Source organism: Alternaria alternata (assembly GCF_001642055.1).
Source record: "Alternaria alternata strain SRC1lrK2f unplaced genomic scaffold CC77scaffold_12, whole genome shotgun sequence".
Lineage (NCBI taxonomy): Eukaryota > Fungi > Ascomycota > Dothideomycetes > Pleosporales > Pleosporaceae > Alternaria > Alternaria alternata.
In genome coordinates, this window is record NW_017306201.1 from 836741 (window position 1) to 855133 (window position 18393).

The 18393-nt window shown below is 51.2% G+C and overlaps 7 protein-coding genes across 7 annotated transcripts; 5 read left to right on the top strand and 2 right to left on the bottom strand.

Annotated features, from left to right (window-relative positions):
• The first annotated feature begins 230 nt into the window (after positions 1-230).
• On the top strand, positions 231-2119 carry CC77DRAFT_144934 (hypothetical protein). Its single transcript, XM_018530271.1, has 2 exons — positions 231-932; positions 991-2119. Exons 1-2 carry the CDS (start codon positions 439-441, stop codon positions 1697-1699), a joined length of 1203 nt encoding a protein of 400 aa, XP_018385327.1. The 5' UTR covers positions 231-438; the 3' UTR covers positions 1700-2119.
• A 419-nt stretch (positions 2120-2538) lies between these two features.
• Positions 2539-3775, top strand: CC77DRAFT_1031899 (hypothetical protein; the record flags this gene model as incomplete). Its single annotated transcript, XM_018526699.1, has 2 exons — positions 2539-2590; positions 2643-3775. The coding sequence occupies 2 exons, from the start codon at positions 2539-2541 to the stop codon at positions 3773-3775; spliced, it is 1185 nt and encodes a 394-aa protein (XP_018385328.1).
• Positions 3776-5742: 1967 nt separating this feature from the next.
• Positions 5743-7009, top strand: CC77DRAFT_1021247 (Clavaminate synthase-like protein). The gene has a single exon (XM_018525225.1). The coding sequence runs from the start codon at positions 5751-5753 to the stop codon at positions 6939-6941; it is 1191 nt and encodes a 396-aa protein (XP_018385329.1). The 5' UTR covers positions 5743-5750; the 3' UTR covers positions 6942-7009.
• A 2908-nt stretch (positions 7010-9917) lies between these two features.
• Positions 9918-11262, top strand: CC77DRAFT_1021248 (hypothetical protein). Its single transcript, XM_018525226.1, has one exon. The coding sequence runs from the start codon at positions 9949-9951 to the stop codon at positions 10855-10857; it is 909 nt and encodes a 302-aa protein (XP_018385330.1). The 5' UTR covers positions 9918-9948; the 3' UTR covers positions 10858-11262.
• A 1198-nt stretch (positions 11263-12460) lies between these two features.
• On the top strand, positions 12461-13775 carry CC77DRAFT_1071966 (hypothetical protein; the record flags this gene model as incomplete). Its single annotated transcript, XM_018529145.1, has 1 exon — positions 12461-13775. One exon carries the CDS (start codon positions 12461-12463, stop codon positions 13637-13639), a length of 1179 nt encoding a protein of 392 aa, XP_018385331.1. The 3' UTR covers positions 13640-13775.
• A 137-nt stretch (positions 13776-13912) lies between these two features.
• On the bottom strand, positions 13913-15280 carry CC77DRAFT_1031901 (beta-lactamase/transpeptidase-like protein; the record flags this gene model as incomplete). Its single annotated transcript, XM_018526700.1, has 3 exons — positions 13913-14203; positions 14278-15140; positions 15196-15280. 3 exons carry the CDS (start codon positions 15278-15280, stop codon positions 13913-13915), a joined length of 1239 nt encoding a protein of 412 aa, XP_018385332.1.
• Positions 15281-15926: 646 nt separating this feature from the next.
• On the bottom strand, positions 15927-18261 carry CC77DRAFT_145118 (hypothetical protein). Its single transcript, XM_018530272.1, has 2 exons — positions 16330-18261; positions 15927-16281 (listed from the first exon to the last, which is right to left on the bottom strand). Exons 1-2 carry the CDS (start codon positions 17939-17941, stop codon positions 15989-15991), a joined length of 1905 nt encoding a protein of 634 aa, XP_018385333.1. The 5' UTR covers positions 17942-18261; the 3' UTR covers positions 15927-15988.
• Positions 18262-18393: the final 132 nt, after the last annotated feature.

Below are 18393 nucleotides of genomic sequence, written 5' to 3' on the forward strand. Positions count from 1 at the left end.
GGTGAATTTTAAGATCTGACATGAGCGCTTTTTATATCGCAATATCACCATGACGGACTTATTTTCAATGTGGGCTATGAGCTTCTCTGTAACAATCGCACCTTTAACAGACTTCATGCATCTCCATTTCTGAAGATCGCGCATTCAAATTGATACACCAGGCCTCTCACCGATGGTCAATCCTGCATAAGGCTTTGCATTGATGCCGCAACCAACCATGATTTAGGAGGCGCACCCACTACGTGCCATGTGATGTCTGTCGGTAAATCAAATCGGACAGGACGCTTATCGGTTCTGCCGTTGCGTTTCTACCGCAACTCAGCCTTGTGGACTGGCTGTTTCCTTAAGAGACGGAGCGTCCCTACTCGAATACCCCAGCCTTGCGTGCTTCTATACTCCACGGATCATAGCCTCTCGTGGCGATAGTCAGAACACGAGATGCCTATAATAGGCCCTACAAACGTAACCGCCATCGGTACGTCGACCTACTTGCCGACATGTGCGGCATCGGCGACTGTAACTGTACAACATCCTACAGCGAACGGGACGCCCGTCAAACGCGCCTTACAATGGTCTCACAGCGAGGTCTTTGTCACACCCTACGGGACTTCACTTGCTATAGGATCAGGGAGGGTAGCAGACCTTACATCTGTATTTACCCCAAGCCCATCATGTGTTGACAGATGGTTGTTAGCGCCCACGCCGTCTTGCGGTATAGATCACACGGCCATTGGCCTTGATACCGTCTGGTCCGTGAATCCTACGCGATCGATCGTCTCCGATGTCGAGTACAGCAACTGCCAGCTCTACGGAACGGCTACTTATAGTCCTGGGATATGTCCTAGCGGCCAAACAATTGCAGAAGTAACCGCGTACGCAAGTAGTGCATTGAATGGAACCAAACTATTCTGGCAAGCGAGCTGTTGCAAAAGGTTTGACACTATTGCTCTCTGTCTGTCAATATCTGTTTAGCTGACATGGGACGAATAGCGATATGACCTTTGGCCCGGAGTACCCAGATCTTTGCCTAAGCCGCTTTTCGACCCCCGTCAGTGCTTACGCTGCGATCATAACGGAACCCGCCTTTGAAGGCCAGGATATCACTCCGGTCTGGGAATATACATCTAACTACGGTTCTGACGGGACAACTGTGATCTCCAGTATCACAACGATTGCAACAGGCCTAGCGGTTGCTGATCCTGTCGTAGTCGCCTGGCAGATTGACGACATCGAAACCTTCCCGAGTGAATACGTCAAGTCGTTAGTTGCGAGGTATAGCATACCTGCTCCAGCCAGTACGTCTACACCAACAAACAACGCTCTAGAGCCAACGGCCGCACCCGCATCCGATGGTCTTAGCACTGGCACACAAGTAGGGATTGGGGTAGGGGTAGCACTTGCTGCTGCTCTTGCTGGAGGCCTGTTGATCTTCTGGTGTCTGAGACGTCGTCGAAAAGCTAGTACGACCGAGGAGCCGGATGTCGTGATACCAGAGATGGAAGATCAAGACCACACCCATACCGAGCGCAAGTGGTACTTTGGCGGGCGATGGAGGAGTGAGATTGATACTCAAGCGACTCAGAACGAACTTGACTCGAAGGCGGTGCATGTTGTCCCTGGACCACCGGCTGAACTGGAAGCACACGAGCCTGCGGTTGAAGGTGCCAAGATTGCAGGAAACGATGACGGCAGGGTATAACTGTATACAATACGCGACAGAAGCAGACCTGGAGCAGATCTTTTTGGCTTTATCCACTTCCAGGAAACCGGAACACGGCAACAAAGATTACATGATGAGTTCTTTTCTTTTGGCTCGATAATGCTGCGCAGTCATTACTGCACAAGCGCAGTTGAGCCTTTCTCTTACGTCCTCAGCCGACCGGTATGGTCTCTCATATGCTTTGGACGCGATATCGCGACTACTGCCACAGCAGCCTTTTGGTCTCCTTGATGGCTTAATGGAATTCCAATAGCAATGTTCAGTCTGTGAGGAAGAGAATGCACTAATATCCGCCTTGGTTCACCTAATCTCCGTTTCGGTCTCGCGAATCACGGTGAAACAAGCTTCTATGAGCAGGGAGCGTTTCATAAATCCTTCATCTTCAAGCCGCCCGCACTAGCCTTGAACAAGCAGAAAGCGGGTCTAACTAAGGCTCGGTGTGGCTTAGCGTCTCCGTCGCGAACGTTTCACACCGGACTTTCCATCACCAAACGGCTGTCATGCCATCTGGCGTCCTGTCAAAACCGTTCATGCCTGCAGATGCCGCTTGCGCGATACTCAATGTAGTTGCGCACGTTTCCTGGATATTAGCCATGCGATGCGTTCGCGCTGTCTAGAAGCCAAACTAGGCTTTGGAGGAGCATGCGCCGAGTCAAGTGGAATTCTTATATTATCTGCTGGGCCTCGTCGTGCTTTTCAGTTCGTGTTGTTCCATCGCTCACTACTGTCATTCATTCTTCGTGTTCGTAGTATCTTCCTTCATTTTCATCAACTTACAGCTGGTCTCTGTTCCTTACCTTCCAAACACATACTTCAAGATGTTCGCCAAAACTACTCTCATGAGCGCGCTGCTCAGCGCTGCATCTGCTGGTAAGCTTTTTTCTATCTTCCCTACGAGAGCAGCTACTGATCATTACTCCAGAAATCATCTGGGATGGCCGCTTCAACGACATGACCTCCTCTTCCGAGCTCTCCGACTGGTCCTTCTCCAACCCCGTCGGCAGCTACCAATACTACATCCACGGCTCCGGTCCCGTCACCGACTACGTAAACCTCGATGCCACCTACAAGAACCCCGCCGACACAGCGTCGAAGCAAGGTGTAAAGATCACCATCGACGAGACCGCGAAGTGGAACGGCCAGACCATGCTGCGCACCGAACTCATCCCCCAGACCAAGGCTGCCATCAACAAGGGCAAGGTCTACTACCACTTCTCCGTCAAGACCACGGCTGAGAACGCCCCTACTGCCACCAACGAGCATCAGGTTGCTTTCTTTGAGAGCCACTTCACTGAGCTGAAGTACGGTGCGTCTGGATCTTCCAACACCAACTTGCAATGGCACGTTGGTGGCGTCTCCAAGTGGGACGTTGAGCTCGTCGCCGACGAGTGGCACAACGTTGCTTACGAGATTGACTTCGATGCTGGTTCCGTCTCGTTCTGGCACTCCACCGGTGCTGATGAGTTGAAGCAGACCGCTGGTCCATTCGACGCGAGCACCCAATCCAACGGTGCTGACTGGCATCTTGGTGTCCTAAGGCTTCCAGGTAACGCCGACAAGGACGGCGCTGAGGATTGGTTCTTCAGCGGTGTATACATCGAGGATGGTGAGCTCACTACCAAGGTTGGCAGTGGAGCTGCCGGCGCGGCCCCGGAGAAGCCTGCTGCCAGTGCCGCCGCACCTTCCAAGGTCGCTTCCTCTGCTGCCCCTGCTGCTACTTCTTCCAAGGCTGCTGTTGCTCCGGTCTCTTCTAGCGCCGCCGCTGTCGAGACCCCTGCTGCCTCTTCCAGCGCTGCCGCTGTCGAGACTCCCGTTGCTTCTTCCACTGCTGCCGCTTCTTCCGTTGCTGCTCCCGTCGAGACTCCGGCTGCTTCCTCTTCCGCCGCCGCTATCTCTAGCGCCGCTCCCGTTGAGACTCCCGCCGCTTCTTCGACCTCTGCTGCCGCTCCCGTCGCTACTCCTACTGCTGGAGCCGGCTCTGACGCCAAGCTCCCTGAGGAGTTCACCATCAGCCAGTTCGTCGCTTGGCTCAAGGCCAAGACTGGCAAGAACTAAGCAGACGCCATGTGCACGCTCCGCTTTGAGTAGTCAGCCAGTTGGCACCTTACAAATTCTTGTAGATATCTTTCTTCTTCGCTAGCTATTGCAATACATTGTTCGCAATTCTTATCTCATACTCTGCTGCTGAAAATGATGGTTATCGATACTCGAGCTTTTGGGCTCGTCTCCACTGCAAGGTCTGTCGACAAGAGCCTTCATAAACCATTATCCAAGCTTACTTCCCCTGTTAGAAACCCTTGGTCACCTTGATTCTCTTTATTCCCTGTCGATGTACTATTTTATTACCCTTGGCGAATACAGTGTCCGAATGCGAATGCGATCGTACCTAAACCCATCGCAAAGACAATACCGAGACCTACACCTCCCTATATGAAACCTCAGAATACGGAGAGGCCGAATCCGCGCCGTATATCTTGCTGAAGGATAGAAGACAAAGCCTAGACTCCAGCTTATGCGGAATGCTTTGACCCGCGCAATGCGACGTCCATGTAGAATTTTTCCGAACTGTGCATATCTGCAGGAGGCTGACAAGAATTCGTAAGATAGCGGTTTCAAGGTGTTGATTCCGTCGGAAGAGCGGTGGAGAAAAGATTACTGATTCCAGCCCTCGACTGTTGAGACTGCGCCGGCAGTTGCTACTGAGAGGCTTCCAAGGTCTTGTCGCACTGCAAGCATCGGATTGGTGTAAAGGATTTAGCCGTGCTGATATGCGGCCGACTCTATTCCTTGAGAGCGGTCTGCATTTGGTTCTGGGATTATGTCTAGATATAGACACTGACGGTCTGCTAGGCCTCGAACGATGTTCGGCGCTCCCGAGATCGCTTGGTGAAAGAAGACGAATCTCGGTGACATCTTATCCCGAGGTATTCCTCAGTTGTTCTCTTGGCAACGAACCATCGAGTTTTACAATTCGACACAAGAATCTGCGAAGTAAGCACCGATCTCCCGGGTTGATGCTGGGGTACTTGATGAGACACGCACCGTGCGAGGCGGCGCACTAGATGACTAAGAAGGTCCGATTGATCCGGTAACAGCCAAGTCCGGGGAAGCAGTGATGCAAAAGATCTGTGGTAGATTCATCTCTGCAACAGTACAGCATCAAAATTTACCGTCTTCCTACCTGAGACTGAAAGTGACGTACGGTCAAATATGACATCATCCGCGACCGTTACCTGTGAGGCGTTTGCCGAAAGCTTGCTAAACATAGTGTTACCGAACGCGGTCGAACCTCGACGTCGGCCAAATCTTAAAAACCCCAGATCCCAGTACCGTCAGCCTTAGCACTCGCGATACAGAGCCTCACCTCACAAATCTTAAAAGGGAATTATATTCCCAGAATAAGACCGTATCCGCATACGTAAGGCAGGGTACGCAGAGACCTTCTACAAGGACATCAACGAATGGAAGGTATTCGATCGAGAAATCCACGCTATGGACCCAAGCACGGATATAATGCAAGCATCTTCAGAGGGCCCGTGACGGTCATCTGCCGCGTAGTCCAGACTCTCAGACCCTACACTCAACACTACAGAGATTCGCCGTCCGGGGTAGCACAGGAAAGACCAAGACTTGACCTCCGGTCAGTGTCAGAACTGCAAACTTCCGAATCGTATCAGAGATGCAGCTTCAGAGCAGCCGCCAGCATCCGAGACCAGAGCAATGATGGTAGAGATGTGTATATAAGTCCAGCAGACAGATGCCATTGAGATGGATCAACCACGAAGAAACCATCTCTTTCAAACTCTTCGCACTCTGAAATCTTCCCGGCTACTTCTATCCGTGATAGTGAGTATACAAGAGCATCTTTCCAAATCATCTGGAGTGACCATTATCGTCCTCTTTTTCTCCTCTCAATATACATCACGAAATATTCACAATGTCTGCCCGCACCATGATACGGCGACCAGCAACGGTCCGCACCCTCTCCCACGCATCCACACGCACTGTAGCACTCCGCCGCCTAGCAACAATGGCCGACACTAAAATTGGCACTATGCCCCCGGGTCACAAAGCCACAGTCGGCCACCTCCAGACCTTCGAACTACCTGAATCACTAAGCGGAAGTGCCTCCGACAAAGCGTTAGGCAAGAGCATGATCGACGCATGGAAGCGCGACGGCATACTGCAAATCTCCATGGACCCCATCAACCGTAAGCTCGCCGACGCCGCTTTCCTGACGAGCAAGAAATTCTTTGCTCTCGACCACAAGAAGAAGGCTGCTTGTCTCGATGATCAGAGTTTCGCGGGCTATATCGCTTCTGGTGAGGAGATTACGGACAACATCGCTGACTACAGTGAGATCTTCACTGTTACAAAAGATCTCGCACCGTCTGATCCCCGGGTTCAACAGAAGTGGCCATGCCATGGACCGTGCCCCTGGCCGTTCACGCAGATGAAAACTATCATGCAAGCGTACATGGATTACCTCGGCGAGAGTGGCGAGAAGATGTTGCAACTCATCGCTTGGGGCCTTGGTCTCAAGGACGGAAATGCTTTGACAAGGTACACGCAAGATGGCTGGCACCACATGCGCGTCCTGCGCTTCCCTCAGGACACTAAAGTCAACGGCAAGGGTAAGGCAGGTCGTGGTATCGGGTCGCACACTGACTACGGTCTTCTTGTCATTGCCGCGCAGGACGATGTAGGCGGTCTTTTCATCCGCCCTCCCATCGAAGGCGAGACGTACGCAAACTGGAAAGAGACAGCCGCTGGAAAGAACGAGGATGCCGATGGCTGGGTCTACGTCCCACCTGTCCCTGATGTCTTCACTGTTTTCCCGGGCGATATGATGCAGTACATCACCAACTCTTTCTTACCCTCTACTCCCCACAAAGTTGGCCTCAACACACGCGAGCGTTTCGCTTTCGCCTACTTCCACGAGCCCAACTTCTCGGCTGTCATGAAGCCTTTGCCTGGATTCGAGGCAGGCCAGGAGCCTACTGAGGGTATTCACTATGGCACCCATTTCACCAACATGTTCATGCGCAACTACCCGGAGAGAATCACCGCTGATAGAATGAGGGCTGAGGGCAGGATGGCGTTGTTGGACTCACCCAACCTAAGGTGGAAAGACACACCCGCCATGGGCCCGCAGGATGTGGATGTGGACAGCACTTTCCCCGCGGTTCAGTCTATGAGCGAGAAGAAAACATCTGCATGACGATCATCTATGGAGGCTTTCTCTTTTCCTCGAGCATTTTACTTTTAGCGCTTCAATTAGCATAACGGCGTTATAGATCTGTGGTGTAGCTGCTGTCAGAACTCAATATTCACTATTTTCGTCTCAAATCATCCTGTCGAATGTCGTAGTCAATGAAACCGTCTTGGCCATCTAGACCGACATACTGTAAACTTGTATCGCGCAATGTCGAGTATGCTTCGATCCAGTAGACAAAGAGAAGATTATCCAACACCTTTTTAGCACAGTGTAAAATCTGGCTGGTGTAGTAGCCGAAGCACTTGACTATCCTGTTAGATGGCCGACTGTGGGCAGGTTTGCTGAATCTGAAATCACACTAGCCGGGTTGATTCGATTGGGGAACGAGATCCGAGGTGTGTATGCTCATAGTACCTTTCCAGTATGAACCAACAGCCTCTAGGCCCCTTCCAAGTTGAGAAGGTTTCTTCCAAGGATCTGACGGCGGGGAAATTCAGAGCTTCGTAGTATCCTGTAGTATCTCATTCATCGATTCCGTCAGACTGGTCAGACGTGACGTCGAAGATGGTTACTACATTCTCTTTGAAAGGTGTCTATTAAGTCTTATGAAATTCTTCTCACGAGTGGGGAGATAACCTCCCAGAGTGTCGATTTACTTCTGCTAGAGATTATCTGGTTTCTTTTTGAACGGGAAAGCCATGAACATAGGAGCCCATTTCGATATTTTTATCAATATCAGCCCTGCTTGACAAGCACTTTTTTCGTTTACATCATAAGAGAGGCACTAAAAATACCAAAATCGAACATAACCCAGATCGAAACACCATCGAATTGATGCTGCTTTGCCACAAAGACCACAACATTAATGAGAATCTCCCAAGAACGAAGACCACGTGAATAAGCGCTTCTTAGGTGGGTCGGCTCAAGTCTCCATAGAAGAGGTCGAATCGGAAATTCATGAGTTTGGTGAATGTTATGGCAGTCATGCGCCTACGTCATGGTAGTTGTGCGATGCGTGAATGACCAAAGCAACCCTTTATCCTTTGTCCAAATCTTTCCCTGTTACATCTTCACACTGGTAAATTTGTTTAACCTGCCCAGTTGAATTTGCGAATGGTGCCATCGTGTTCTTCTCACCACGCCCTCCATTTCGGTCGCAACCATGTTGAGCATAGTAGCTGGCAAAAGGAACAAGCCGCGCACCAGCGCCAAAACCACTATCCCCACCATGGACATTCAGCAACACTTCGCAAAGCCTAGGGCCGATCGAGAGAACATCGCACACCGCCAGCGATCATCTGAACAAGCGCACATTAGACGCTTTCAGAAAAGGTTGGCCCATCAGGACAGAACCAGCCGCATCGAGAACCAACTTCCGAGCCACTGGACTCGGGGAGACAAGGTCAGTATCAAGATGAGCATGGAAGAAGACTCGGTGGCTGACAAGACACAGAAGCAGGTGGCTGCCCGTATCACCGTCGCAAACAAGAAGGTTCAACGAACAGTGTTGGTCGCAAACGCGGAAGACAACTCGGATGTCACAACCAAAATGACATCCAACTCCTCCAGCAATCGCGACAAGTCGAGCCCTGAGCCCGAAAGCGACAAGCGCAGCTCAAGTTCCGAGACTGACCAGACCTCGCACTGTGAAAGCGACGGTGGCAAGACAGCACTGAAGCTCAGCAAGGTCTTGATGCTACTGAATGGCGAGCATGTGAAGCTACAAGACGAACTTGGCAGTGTGAAGCACCAGTTGAGCGAGGAACACTCTCGGTACGAGTCACTCGAGCAGAAATACACCGAGCAGCGCAGTCAGCGCGTGAACGACAAGCACTTGGTGGACCACTGGGCCCAGGAAGCTGCTGATGCGAGATTTGACTGCGAAGAAGTTGAAGGCGCAAAGCAAGTCCTAAAAGATCGTCTCGCCGACGCGAAAGAACAGCATCGAATCGATCTCGAAGCAAAAGACCGCGAGATCGAGACGTTAAAGGCTATGCATGATCTCAATGTCGCGGCCAAGGACGTGGAAATTGAGAAGTGGCACCAAGCCTGTATGCAGAAGGACTCCACGTTCCAGAAAATGGTGACAAAGCTAGTTAGCGAGCGTGACGAGACTCGGGCCAAGGCCATCCGTGAAAAGGGAAAGATTTGGGCAACCAGTAGGAACAAGACTGATGACCTGAAAGAGAAGCTTGAGGCATTGAAGACGAAATACGATCGGATGTCCGCTGATTGTGTTGATGCTACTACCAAGAACAAGGAGACTATCGTCAATCTTGTCACTCGAAACCAGCAATTGGAGTTGGAGCATGGAACCATGTGTCGAATGCTACAACAAACTTGCACGCAAGGGTCCGAGCTACATCAGCTCAACCAAATCATCGAGGCGAGTACCGCGAGCAGAGAAGAGGCCAAGGAGCTCCGAACGATGGTGAAACGGCTGGAACAGTACAATGAGAATCTTCTCGATACGCTGCAGAACATCCAGAATGAGTGCAAACGTCACCGAGAATCCGAGCAGGATATGCGAGCTGCGTCAAAACGCGCCCATGATACTGTCCAGCTCTTGGAAGACAAGCTGGCGCTCACTAAAATTCAACTTCGCGATGCGGCGAATCAGCTCGAGAAGATACAGCAAGGTGCTGTTCCAGCGGGTGCGCATTGCGCGGCGCTTGATGCACTTGAGCAAGAGAATGAACACCTGCGAGAGTCACTTCAAGCCGAGCGAAATGACAAAGCTGAGATGCAAGGCAAGCTAGATAAGCTTGACAGCGAGAATCTCAACCTGTCCATCGAGTACGATAGCATTGACGTCGAGCTGATCCAGAGTAAAAGGTTCAGCAGTACGCTTCACGATAGCATGAAGGCAGCGATGCACGAGCTGAACATGCTCCGGAAAGTGGTCCAGGGCCAGCAAGGTGCTCTCGGTGAACAAGATCATAGTGAACTGCTGAGACTAGTGAGCAGAACCACGGAAGAAAATAAGAGCCTCGTCGAATCGAACGCTAGGATGGAGGCAAAGGTGCAGGAGGTCGAACAGTATGGCGCGACCATTGAAGACAAGTCTGAGAGCGAGGTGATGAAGGCTAAGGACTTGAGTGACTACTGGTGGCATCTCTACCATAACGAGGCTGTCCCGACTACAGAACGCTTACACGCCGAGATTGCCGCCCTCAAAGCAGAAAAGGGTGAGCAGCACTTTGTTGAGCCAGCTCCACCTATGAATCCGGTCGTTTTCGACCGGAAGATGTTGCCGTGCGCTGCCATGAACGGTCTTGCAGGCGTTCCGGCTCATTTGATCACTTCGGCTGTGTGCGATGCTGAGGGCGTTACACATCTCTCGGCGACCATAGAAGCTTTGCAAACGCTACGACCTCAAGGTTGGCAACCCGTAGTCGTTGCGGGCAAAGTCTGGCTATCGAAGATAGTGAAGCCATTGGTGGAGGATGATGCCGTGATGCAGATCCAGATTGGCCATCACAACGGAGATCTGAGTAGCACAGGCCCTGGACAATTCTCGATGAGCGACACGTACAGGTCACGCAACACTCAGATTCCTACCAACTCCATGGCATACAACGGCCTGTCGACGCATCGTTTGAAACTGCTGGCACTGTTTCTGACGAACACTTCGAGCAAACAAGCGCAAGATCCTGTCATTCCGAAGCGCGGCAACCAAGTTGCTGCTAGACGCGAAGCAAGGCGGCCGACTACAAAGCAAGCGCTAAAGTCAAAGCCTCAAGCGGCATACCGGACTGCGCAGGCTTCCACCATGGACAAATCACGAGTTCCTGAGTGGCGAGCATCGTGGCTGAAGATTGATAGCAGGATGACACGTGAAGCGTGGGAAGATGAAGACCTTGACGACGATTTCAAAGTCAACTGGGTCAGACTCTACGTCACGAAGAAAGATGATTAAACCACTGGAGACGCGGCTTGTTGCACTCAACAGATAGTCTTCATTGTTTGGATGCGACGAAGACAGATGGAGTAACTAATGGGTGGCGATGCGGTGCGATGAAGTAACCTGGACCGCCGCATGAGGCAGCAACTGCGCGTCCGTAGTATGCAAAGTATATGTACAAGGTAACAGCTGTGAATGAGTAGAGGTACACAGAGATGCGCGAAATTTGGGAGACACCTATGGTAGAATGGGATTGTGAATGGCCAGGGAAGGATGACGGGCAAGGTGGCATTCACGGGGGATGTTTCTGCCCGCCCATGTTCGCGCTAGATCCTTCGGGTAGGACCTGACAATCCGGGAATGACACACATGTTGACTGGCGTTTGACATGTCAACGCTGTTTCGTCTCTTAGAGCCAACATTGCTATTTATCAGGCAATATCATCAATATGGACCAGCCGTATTTCCTGGCCCTGTGCATGAATGATGGCTTTGCTATATGAGCCTGCCACAGTCTTCACCCACGACCCCACACATCCGATCGACAAAATTCTCACATATATGCTAATGCCATATATCACAACGACGCAGTGGAAGCTATGTCGGAGTTGCGAGGCATCATCCAAAATCTTTCTATCAATTAATCGTTATGTAGCCTCGCTCGAGCTAATCGGCACATGCCGTGATATACGACCTTATCGGTCTCTCTCACCAAGAGGCCTCACCGCCGCTTCTGCGACTAAATTGCGGAGGTGCGACAGCAAACGGGCACATATAAAACGCGATCTTCAGCGCGTCCTTCACTCTACTTTTTTCCGGGTAGGTGAACGCTACCTTGCTAAGAGCGCGAATTCTTGAAGTGACGATGTTGATCTCACTTTTAACAAGAGTATCGGTCACTGAGGTGCGATTGTACACAGCATCTCCAGATTCATACATAAGTATGCTATCATGCTCAATTTTGTTTTCCCTTGGTTTCGGTTTTGGACGCCATCCGGAGGTATGCTGCGCCGCTGTATTTTCGCCGCTCGCCGTGCTTGTATCGTCACCCATTCACCTACCTTCACCTACCCACCCGCATCGCCGCGATCAGGCCAACAGACACCCGAAGTCACGGTGACGTAGCTTGTTGAAATATTCATCGCCTAGCGTATGCTTTGGCATTGTCGCGTTATTGAGCCTTTTCCAGGCCAGTCAGGTCCGCCTGCGCCACAAAGTGAAGGTGACCTGAAACACGATTTCCCTACCCAACCACCCTTTCTACGCAAAGCAATGATACGCCATGGCGACAAATCAGGAATCTGGAGAGGCTGGGCCAATTGCGTCCCGCCGCTGCCTTTCGCGCTGCCAAATGGGGTAGTATCGTACCCACGACCGCAACGAGCACTCCCCAAGATTGAGGAAAAAGTGAGGGATTTGACATGTTTTATACCCTATGACTGCTAATCAGCCTCTTAATGGCTTAGATAATGCCCAGCCTGCTCTTTTCAGAGCTTTCATAGTAGCTGCCGACTGCAGTATCTATCCTTTCTTCCAACAATTCACGCCACTTTCTGATCATATTCAAACAGCCCTACGACTTCTTTGATACGCTATCTCCTAACAAGTATCTCAAACTATGTCTTCCAGCCAGACTCCTGAGCACGCCTTCGATATGTTCACCGAAAGCACCTACTTCGACGAGGACATCCTCCCCTGTGCCGACGTCCCTCTCCCTTCGATTGAGTGCACCGAAGACCTCCCGGCTAACTTCTTCGACTCGGCCTTTGACATTGGTTTCGAAAATGAGAGCCTCCACTCTGATATGTCTGTTTGGCCTGCCGATGGTCTGTTGGAGTGTAGCAACAATCGTCAGGCTGATCCCGTCGATCTCACCTCCTCATCCCCCTCCTCAGGCACCATCGAGACTCTCTGGAGGCCCTTGATAGGATTAGATACTATCAATGCTGCTCTGCCAGATACTCCAACTCCCTCCCGTGCTCCCACCAAGCATCGTGCGCCTAAGGCGAAGACCTCGATGTCTGTCAAGACAACACAGAAGCCCAGGGTCACCAAAGCTAAGAAGACCACGAAGCCTGAAAAGGCTCACAAGCGCACTGTTTCAGCGCCCTCCAGCGGACCTCGTAGTGTGCAAACACTCTACACCCTACCCTGGTCACATCTTTCCCAAGAAGAGAAAGGCCTTCTCCTCCTCCCTCTTCTCCAAGGAATCGATCCAAACACGGGTGAAAGGATCGGTGAAGCTGGTAGCCTCCTTCCTCCGCCCTCTTTCGAGATGGTCACCGACGATGTTTTCGGCACCGGCGACGATGGCACCAATTTCATGGACGAGCCTTCTCCCTTGTCAACTTCAACTTCAGCTGCAAGTACTACCATCGACCTCACTGGCGATGATCTCGACCTCTCCGACAAGGATATCGCTGTTTTCCGCGCCTGCCAGGCGTTCAACATTCAGCACGAAGCGCAGAAGAAGAACGCCCTCCCCACCGTTTTAGACTTCAACTTCGACATGCCCGACTTCGAGTTTGATGAAACCAACTGGGATATCTTCGATAACTTTATGCCTGCTACCCAGGGACTTGGTGGCCCCGATAGTAACGGTGTCGTTGGCAACTCAATCCAGAAGGTTACGACTTCCAATGACAACGGCAATACCGGCCGCGTCTTGAACCTACCTGACATGATGGGCACTGGGCTTGGTCAGATGCCGATTCCTTCCGGCGACTATGGACGGAAGCGTCAGCAAGAAGCTCTTGGACGCAATGCCATGCTTCGTGCTACTGGTCGTCGTCGCTAGAGTTTTGGATGCTGTGGTGGTATTCCTTTTCATTGTTCTGTTTGGTTGACGGCGCGGTTTTGGAAAGCTGATTAGGTCAAGCTGATTGACATGACGTCCGGTTAGCTACTATGGATATGAGCGCAGCGGACGAAGAAAGATACGGACATAAAACGCTCACATTGACTCATCGTTGAGCAGCGGATGCGCTTGAGTGAAACATTGATAGAATAATATATAGACATACTCCATTCTGTCCCGTCCGGTGTTACATCATCTCCTGGGATATAACATTCAGATTTTCGATTCACCGTTTCGCCCATGCTTTTCAAACAACTCATAAGCACCCTCTTCCCACTTCGTCGTCAAGGCGGCACACTTAGGGTCACCCGGTGGCACTACCTGTCCACCGTAGATCCCACAAAGCCCCGTCTTACGATCGATCCACCAGATCAAGTTGGGATAGCCGCCCCAATGCATAGTCCCCGCTTTCCTGCCATCGGGCGCATCGGATGTAATGATTATGCCGCCAAGACTGTAGTCTTTGGTCAAATGCTTTGGGGTGTTGCCCATCGCATTATTCGCCTTGGAGTCGTTTATCAGAAAAGTCTTCTAGAGGTGAACTAGCAGGATAGAGGAGGTGGGGAAGAGAAACATACCATATCGTCCTGCATAACAGCATTCAACATCTTGCGACTCCCCTCGCTCAAATGAGGCTTGAAAAATTCTTCCAAACTCGCCTTACTCAGGATCTTCCCCTCTCCACCCTCGTCGCAAGCCAACACGCCCTTCAATACCTTGATATATTCTCCCACGCAAGTAAAACTGCCCTGGCCACCCATGCAATCGACGACTTCCTTACCCTCCCCGTCTAGATACGGCATCGGCGAATCACTATGCTTCATCTTTCCCTCTTCTGTCCTCTCGCTCATGTCTGCCATTCTAGCTTGCAGATCTGGGCGCGTGGAAGGGAAGAATGTAACATCAGTAATATCAAGTGGCCCCCACAAGTTCTTCTTCATGTATTCTTCGAGTGTAAGACCGGATATGCGCTCGACGGCTAGACCGACGTAGTCGATCCCAGGGCCGTATGTCCAGCTGGTACCGGGCTCGAACATGAGGGGGCAGGTAAACCGCTCGAGTAACTTCCCACTGCCACTAGGACGCTTCTTATGGTACTTCGACCACGCCGCCGCTAATGGGTGGCTCATGCCCTCGTACACCAGACCACTTGAATGCGTCAAAAGTTTCCGTAGCGTAATCGGTTTCTTGTGCTTCTCTTCAATTGGAGCACCCTCGTCAGTAAAGCCGGTCAGTACTTTGAACGCTTCTAGTTCGGGGATGATGCGGTAGATAGGCTCATCCAAGGTCACCTTCCCGCGCTCAACGAGTTGCATAACACTGATGGAAGTCATGAGTTTGGTGCAGGATGCTACCCACATCATGGTATTGAGATCGAAAGGTTTGGCGCGAGAAGAGTCCATGGACGTGGCGCCGAAGGCTTTAGAGTAGGTAAATGAGCCTATTGCTTGTTAAAAAATGGTGGACAAGGACTGCAAAGAGAAGAGAGCGATTACCATCGCGACTTGTAGCTGCCACAGCACAGCCAGGAATCTCTTGCGTAGCGACGGCGTCTTGGATGGCGGTTTCGAAGTCTACCATTTTTGCAACGAATATGGCTTTCAGACTGTTTGTTGGGGGATCAGTTGATTGGAAGTAGACTTCTAGTGTTTCCTTTGGTATATAAGTGCGAAAAGATACGCTAGTATTGGGACAAGCCCGAAAGACGTAGCCGATGTCAGAAAGTCAGGGATCACTATGTCAGAATTCCCACTTCAGACCTAGCACAACCGACACGGATGGAAGAAGCGGCACACTGACATAAAGAAGCTTTTATAGTAGCAGTGCCGCCTGGTATGCGCTGTCGGATTTTTGTCCGTTGTACACTACGATGGTGTACCTCGGTTCACTACGGGCGGGGCTTGAATGTTCTAGCCGTTAGTCACGACGTCGACAAGGCGGCACGGGCTCATCAACGAAGCAGCAACAAAGAAAGCATGAGAAGGACGCAATGCCATCTCTCTTGCTTTTGGGTTTTCTCTTCCCGCCAAGCCGCAAATCGCAGCTGTCGCATCACGCGCAACATCTGGACGATGTACCGCCTGTCTCAACACTTGTTGACTTTCGCGACATCGCATATTCTTTACGACAGACACATCAAATGTGGAGCGCACCCGCCAATCTAACCTCGAACTTATACTCCTTAGGCTCGCAAAACACCATTCGATTCCCCGATATCATCCTCACCGCTACCAGAATCTCAGTCGTACCTGCGTTAAAAATCAGTATCGGGCCTTCATGCGCAGGTGCTCAGTAATCTTCGCCAACATACTGATCGATAACACGAACTTTATCTGAAGTCTTGAATGCCCACAGCATGATCATGAACTCGTCCGGCAAGTTGTGAAGTTCCTTGTCCATCTTGTAGCTATCTTCGTTCCGGATGACCTCCGCCATCCCTCGTATCTGTGTTTCTGCGTCTTCTACCTCGGGCTCGGGATGGGTTTCAAAGTGCGTTGTCCATGGGCCGGGATCGAATTTATCCACAGCTTCGGCCAAGATACGGTAATCGAGCATGGTAAGGTTCTGCATCGGTTGAATGTCTAGATGTTGTTAGCAAGAGATTGACGAGCTGCGGTCATGACACTCACTACCAAGATGACAGTCCCACGTATGACCATCGTATTCTCCACAGTCCATACATGGAAGATTGTTCAAACCTTCCATATAAGTGCGCAATGACTCCGAAGCTGCCTCGGTCGCTTGCGCTCTCGATCCTTCTTTTGCGCCACTTGCGTCTGCAGAGCCTATGTTGAGCTGGCGAAGTTCTTGCTGAGAGCTGGGCTTGTTTTCGGGCAATTGCCTATGTTCGTTATCAGCAGAAGCTGGTCTGTCAGGCGGTTCTATGAGAGTATCTTCTGGTGTGAATGATTCCCCAAGCTGTGCGACTCCAGTGCGAGAAGGTGGCGAACCTGGTTGAGGCGGAATCGGGCTTCCCATGCTATCCAAGAAAGGGGCATGCAATCTTCTGGAGGGTGTCGTTGGGAAGACATGGCGAGGAGTGTCAGGGCTTGTTAGGACTTGACTGTCGTAAGCATTTTCGGTAGGAGCAGAAGGCTCGGCCGTAACAGCTACCGGACTAGAGAAGTTTTTAGCAGGAGCAGGATTGGCAGTAGTGACAGACGTGGTCGCCCCGCCACATGGCGATGCAGCGTTCTTGTTGAGTTCCAGCGGCAATTTTGGAGCTGCCACGACTGGAATCGTGTGCCCTGGTTGGGTCCCGCTCACAGCATATGGAGATCGGTATGGTGTATTCGAAGTAGCGATAGCCTTCAGATTACGAGCAGATGGATGCACCCAGTTATGCTGTGTAATACCTTGGTCTAGAGTCGACGAAGTTGGTGACGTGGACGGCTGTAAACCCCACTCCAATGCAGCGCGAGGTATCGATGGCACGTACCTACCGGCAGACGGAGCGGGTGATATGGACGTTGATACCAGTGAAGAGTTATCCCGAGGAGTGACTTGGTGGCGGCTCACCGTAGAGCTGGGAAGGCTCGAAACTGCAACTTCACGGGACAACGCGCGCGCTGCGGGAGACAGTGTTAGGTGCTCCGTAGTAGCATTGAATGGGTGTTGTAGAGACGTAGTTTTGGACGCAGGCGTCGCTCGTGCTACCTGTGATATCTCCTTACTTCGAGCTCTCGTGATTCGACCTACAGGAGGCTTTGGTGTAGCTTGTACCGGATGTTGGGGTTGTGGCGAAACCAAGGTTTCTGGGCGTGGTGTCACAGGCGAGGCAATCGGTTGATCTGGCAGTTGGCTCGCTGTATCGACGATATCTGGTCGCTGTGCTCTATACTTGGCTTCCCAGTACTGTCTCAATCTTGGCTTGGTACTGATAGGGTACAGCGGAATCTGTCCTCGCGATGATACCGGTAGACCAAGCAGCAAGCGTAGTTCATAGATGGTCTGAAGATGCTGTGATGGAGTGCCTGATAAAGCCATTCTAATATTAGGATCATTGGCTCCCCTTATCCATCGAATGAAGATCTCATCGAAGCCTTCGCTCGTGGATTCGGCAGCGCAAAGTACATCCTCCGGTGTAGTGAAGCCGCGAGCATAGGCGCGCCGGTCATCGTCGGTAGACTGAAATCTCCAATAGCCGCCTGCTAAATGTGACGTCTTTAACTGTCGTACAAAATGATCGAAACCACCGCTCGGAGTTGTCGCAATGCCAATATACGCCGTTTCGTAAGGCATCGATATTGTCGTGTCGGTATTGTCCTGTTGACGCGGCAGGAAATCGTCGCAATGATTAACGATAGTCCACCGTCGTGGTTAGAATAAAGTTGCTGGGGTTGGTCTGGGTGAAAAGCAGAAAGACGTTATTGTCAAGGTAAACACTGAGATTGCGCCAGAGTTCAAAAGGTATACGCTGGAGAAGAACTTGGAAAGCGAAAGAGCGAGCGTGACTATTTCTAGTGCAGAATGTGTTTCCATACATATACGACTGCGTGACATGTATCATCGACAATGAGATTGAGTTTTTGCCGCGTGTTTACCGTTCATGCTGTGGTGCACGTGCGAGGCAGTTGCCTGGTGAGGGTGACCAGACATCACCACACAACCATGTGATTATGGATATTTACAAGAGAATTTGTACACGAAGCCTGTTAATACTAAAACATGATTGAAGAAATAATCCACCCGTT

Coding starts and splice junctions, on each gene's coding strand:
- CC77DRAFT_144934 (XM_018530271.1), top strand. CDS start 439: ATGCCTATAATAGGCCCTACAAACGTAACCGCCATCGGTACGTCGACC. Junction 933..990: donor CAAGCGAGCTGTTGCAAAAG/GTTTGACACTAT, acceptor TGGGACGAATAG/CGATATGACCTTTGGCCCGG.
- CC77DRAFT_145118 (XM_018530272.1), bottom strand. CDS start 17,941: ATGCCTTACGAAACGGCGTATATTGGCATTGCGACAACTCCGAGCGGT. Junction 16,282..16,329: donor GTGGGACTGTCATCTTGGTA/GTGAGTGTCATG, acceptor AACAACATCTAG/ACATTCAACCGATGCAGAAC.
- CC77DRAFT_1021247 (XM_018525225.1), top strand. CDS start 5,751: ATGGCCGACACTAAAATTGGCACTATGCCCCCGGGTCACAAAGCCACA.
- CC77DRAFT_1021248 (XM_018525226.1), top strand. CDS start 9,949: ATGGAGGCAAAGGTGCAGGAGGTCGAACAGTATGGCGCGACCATTGAA.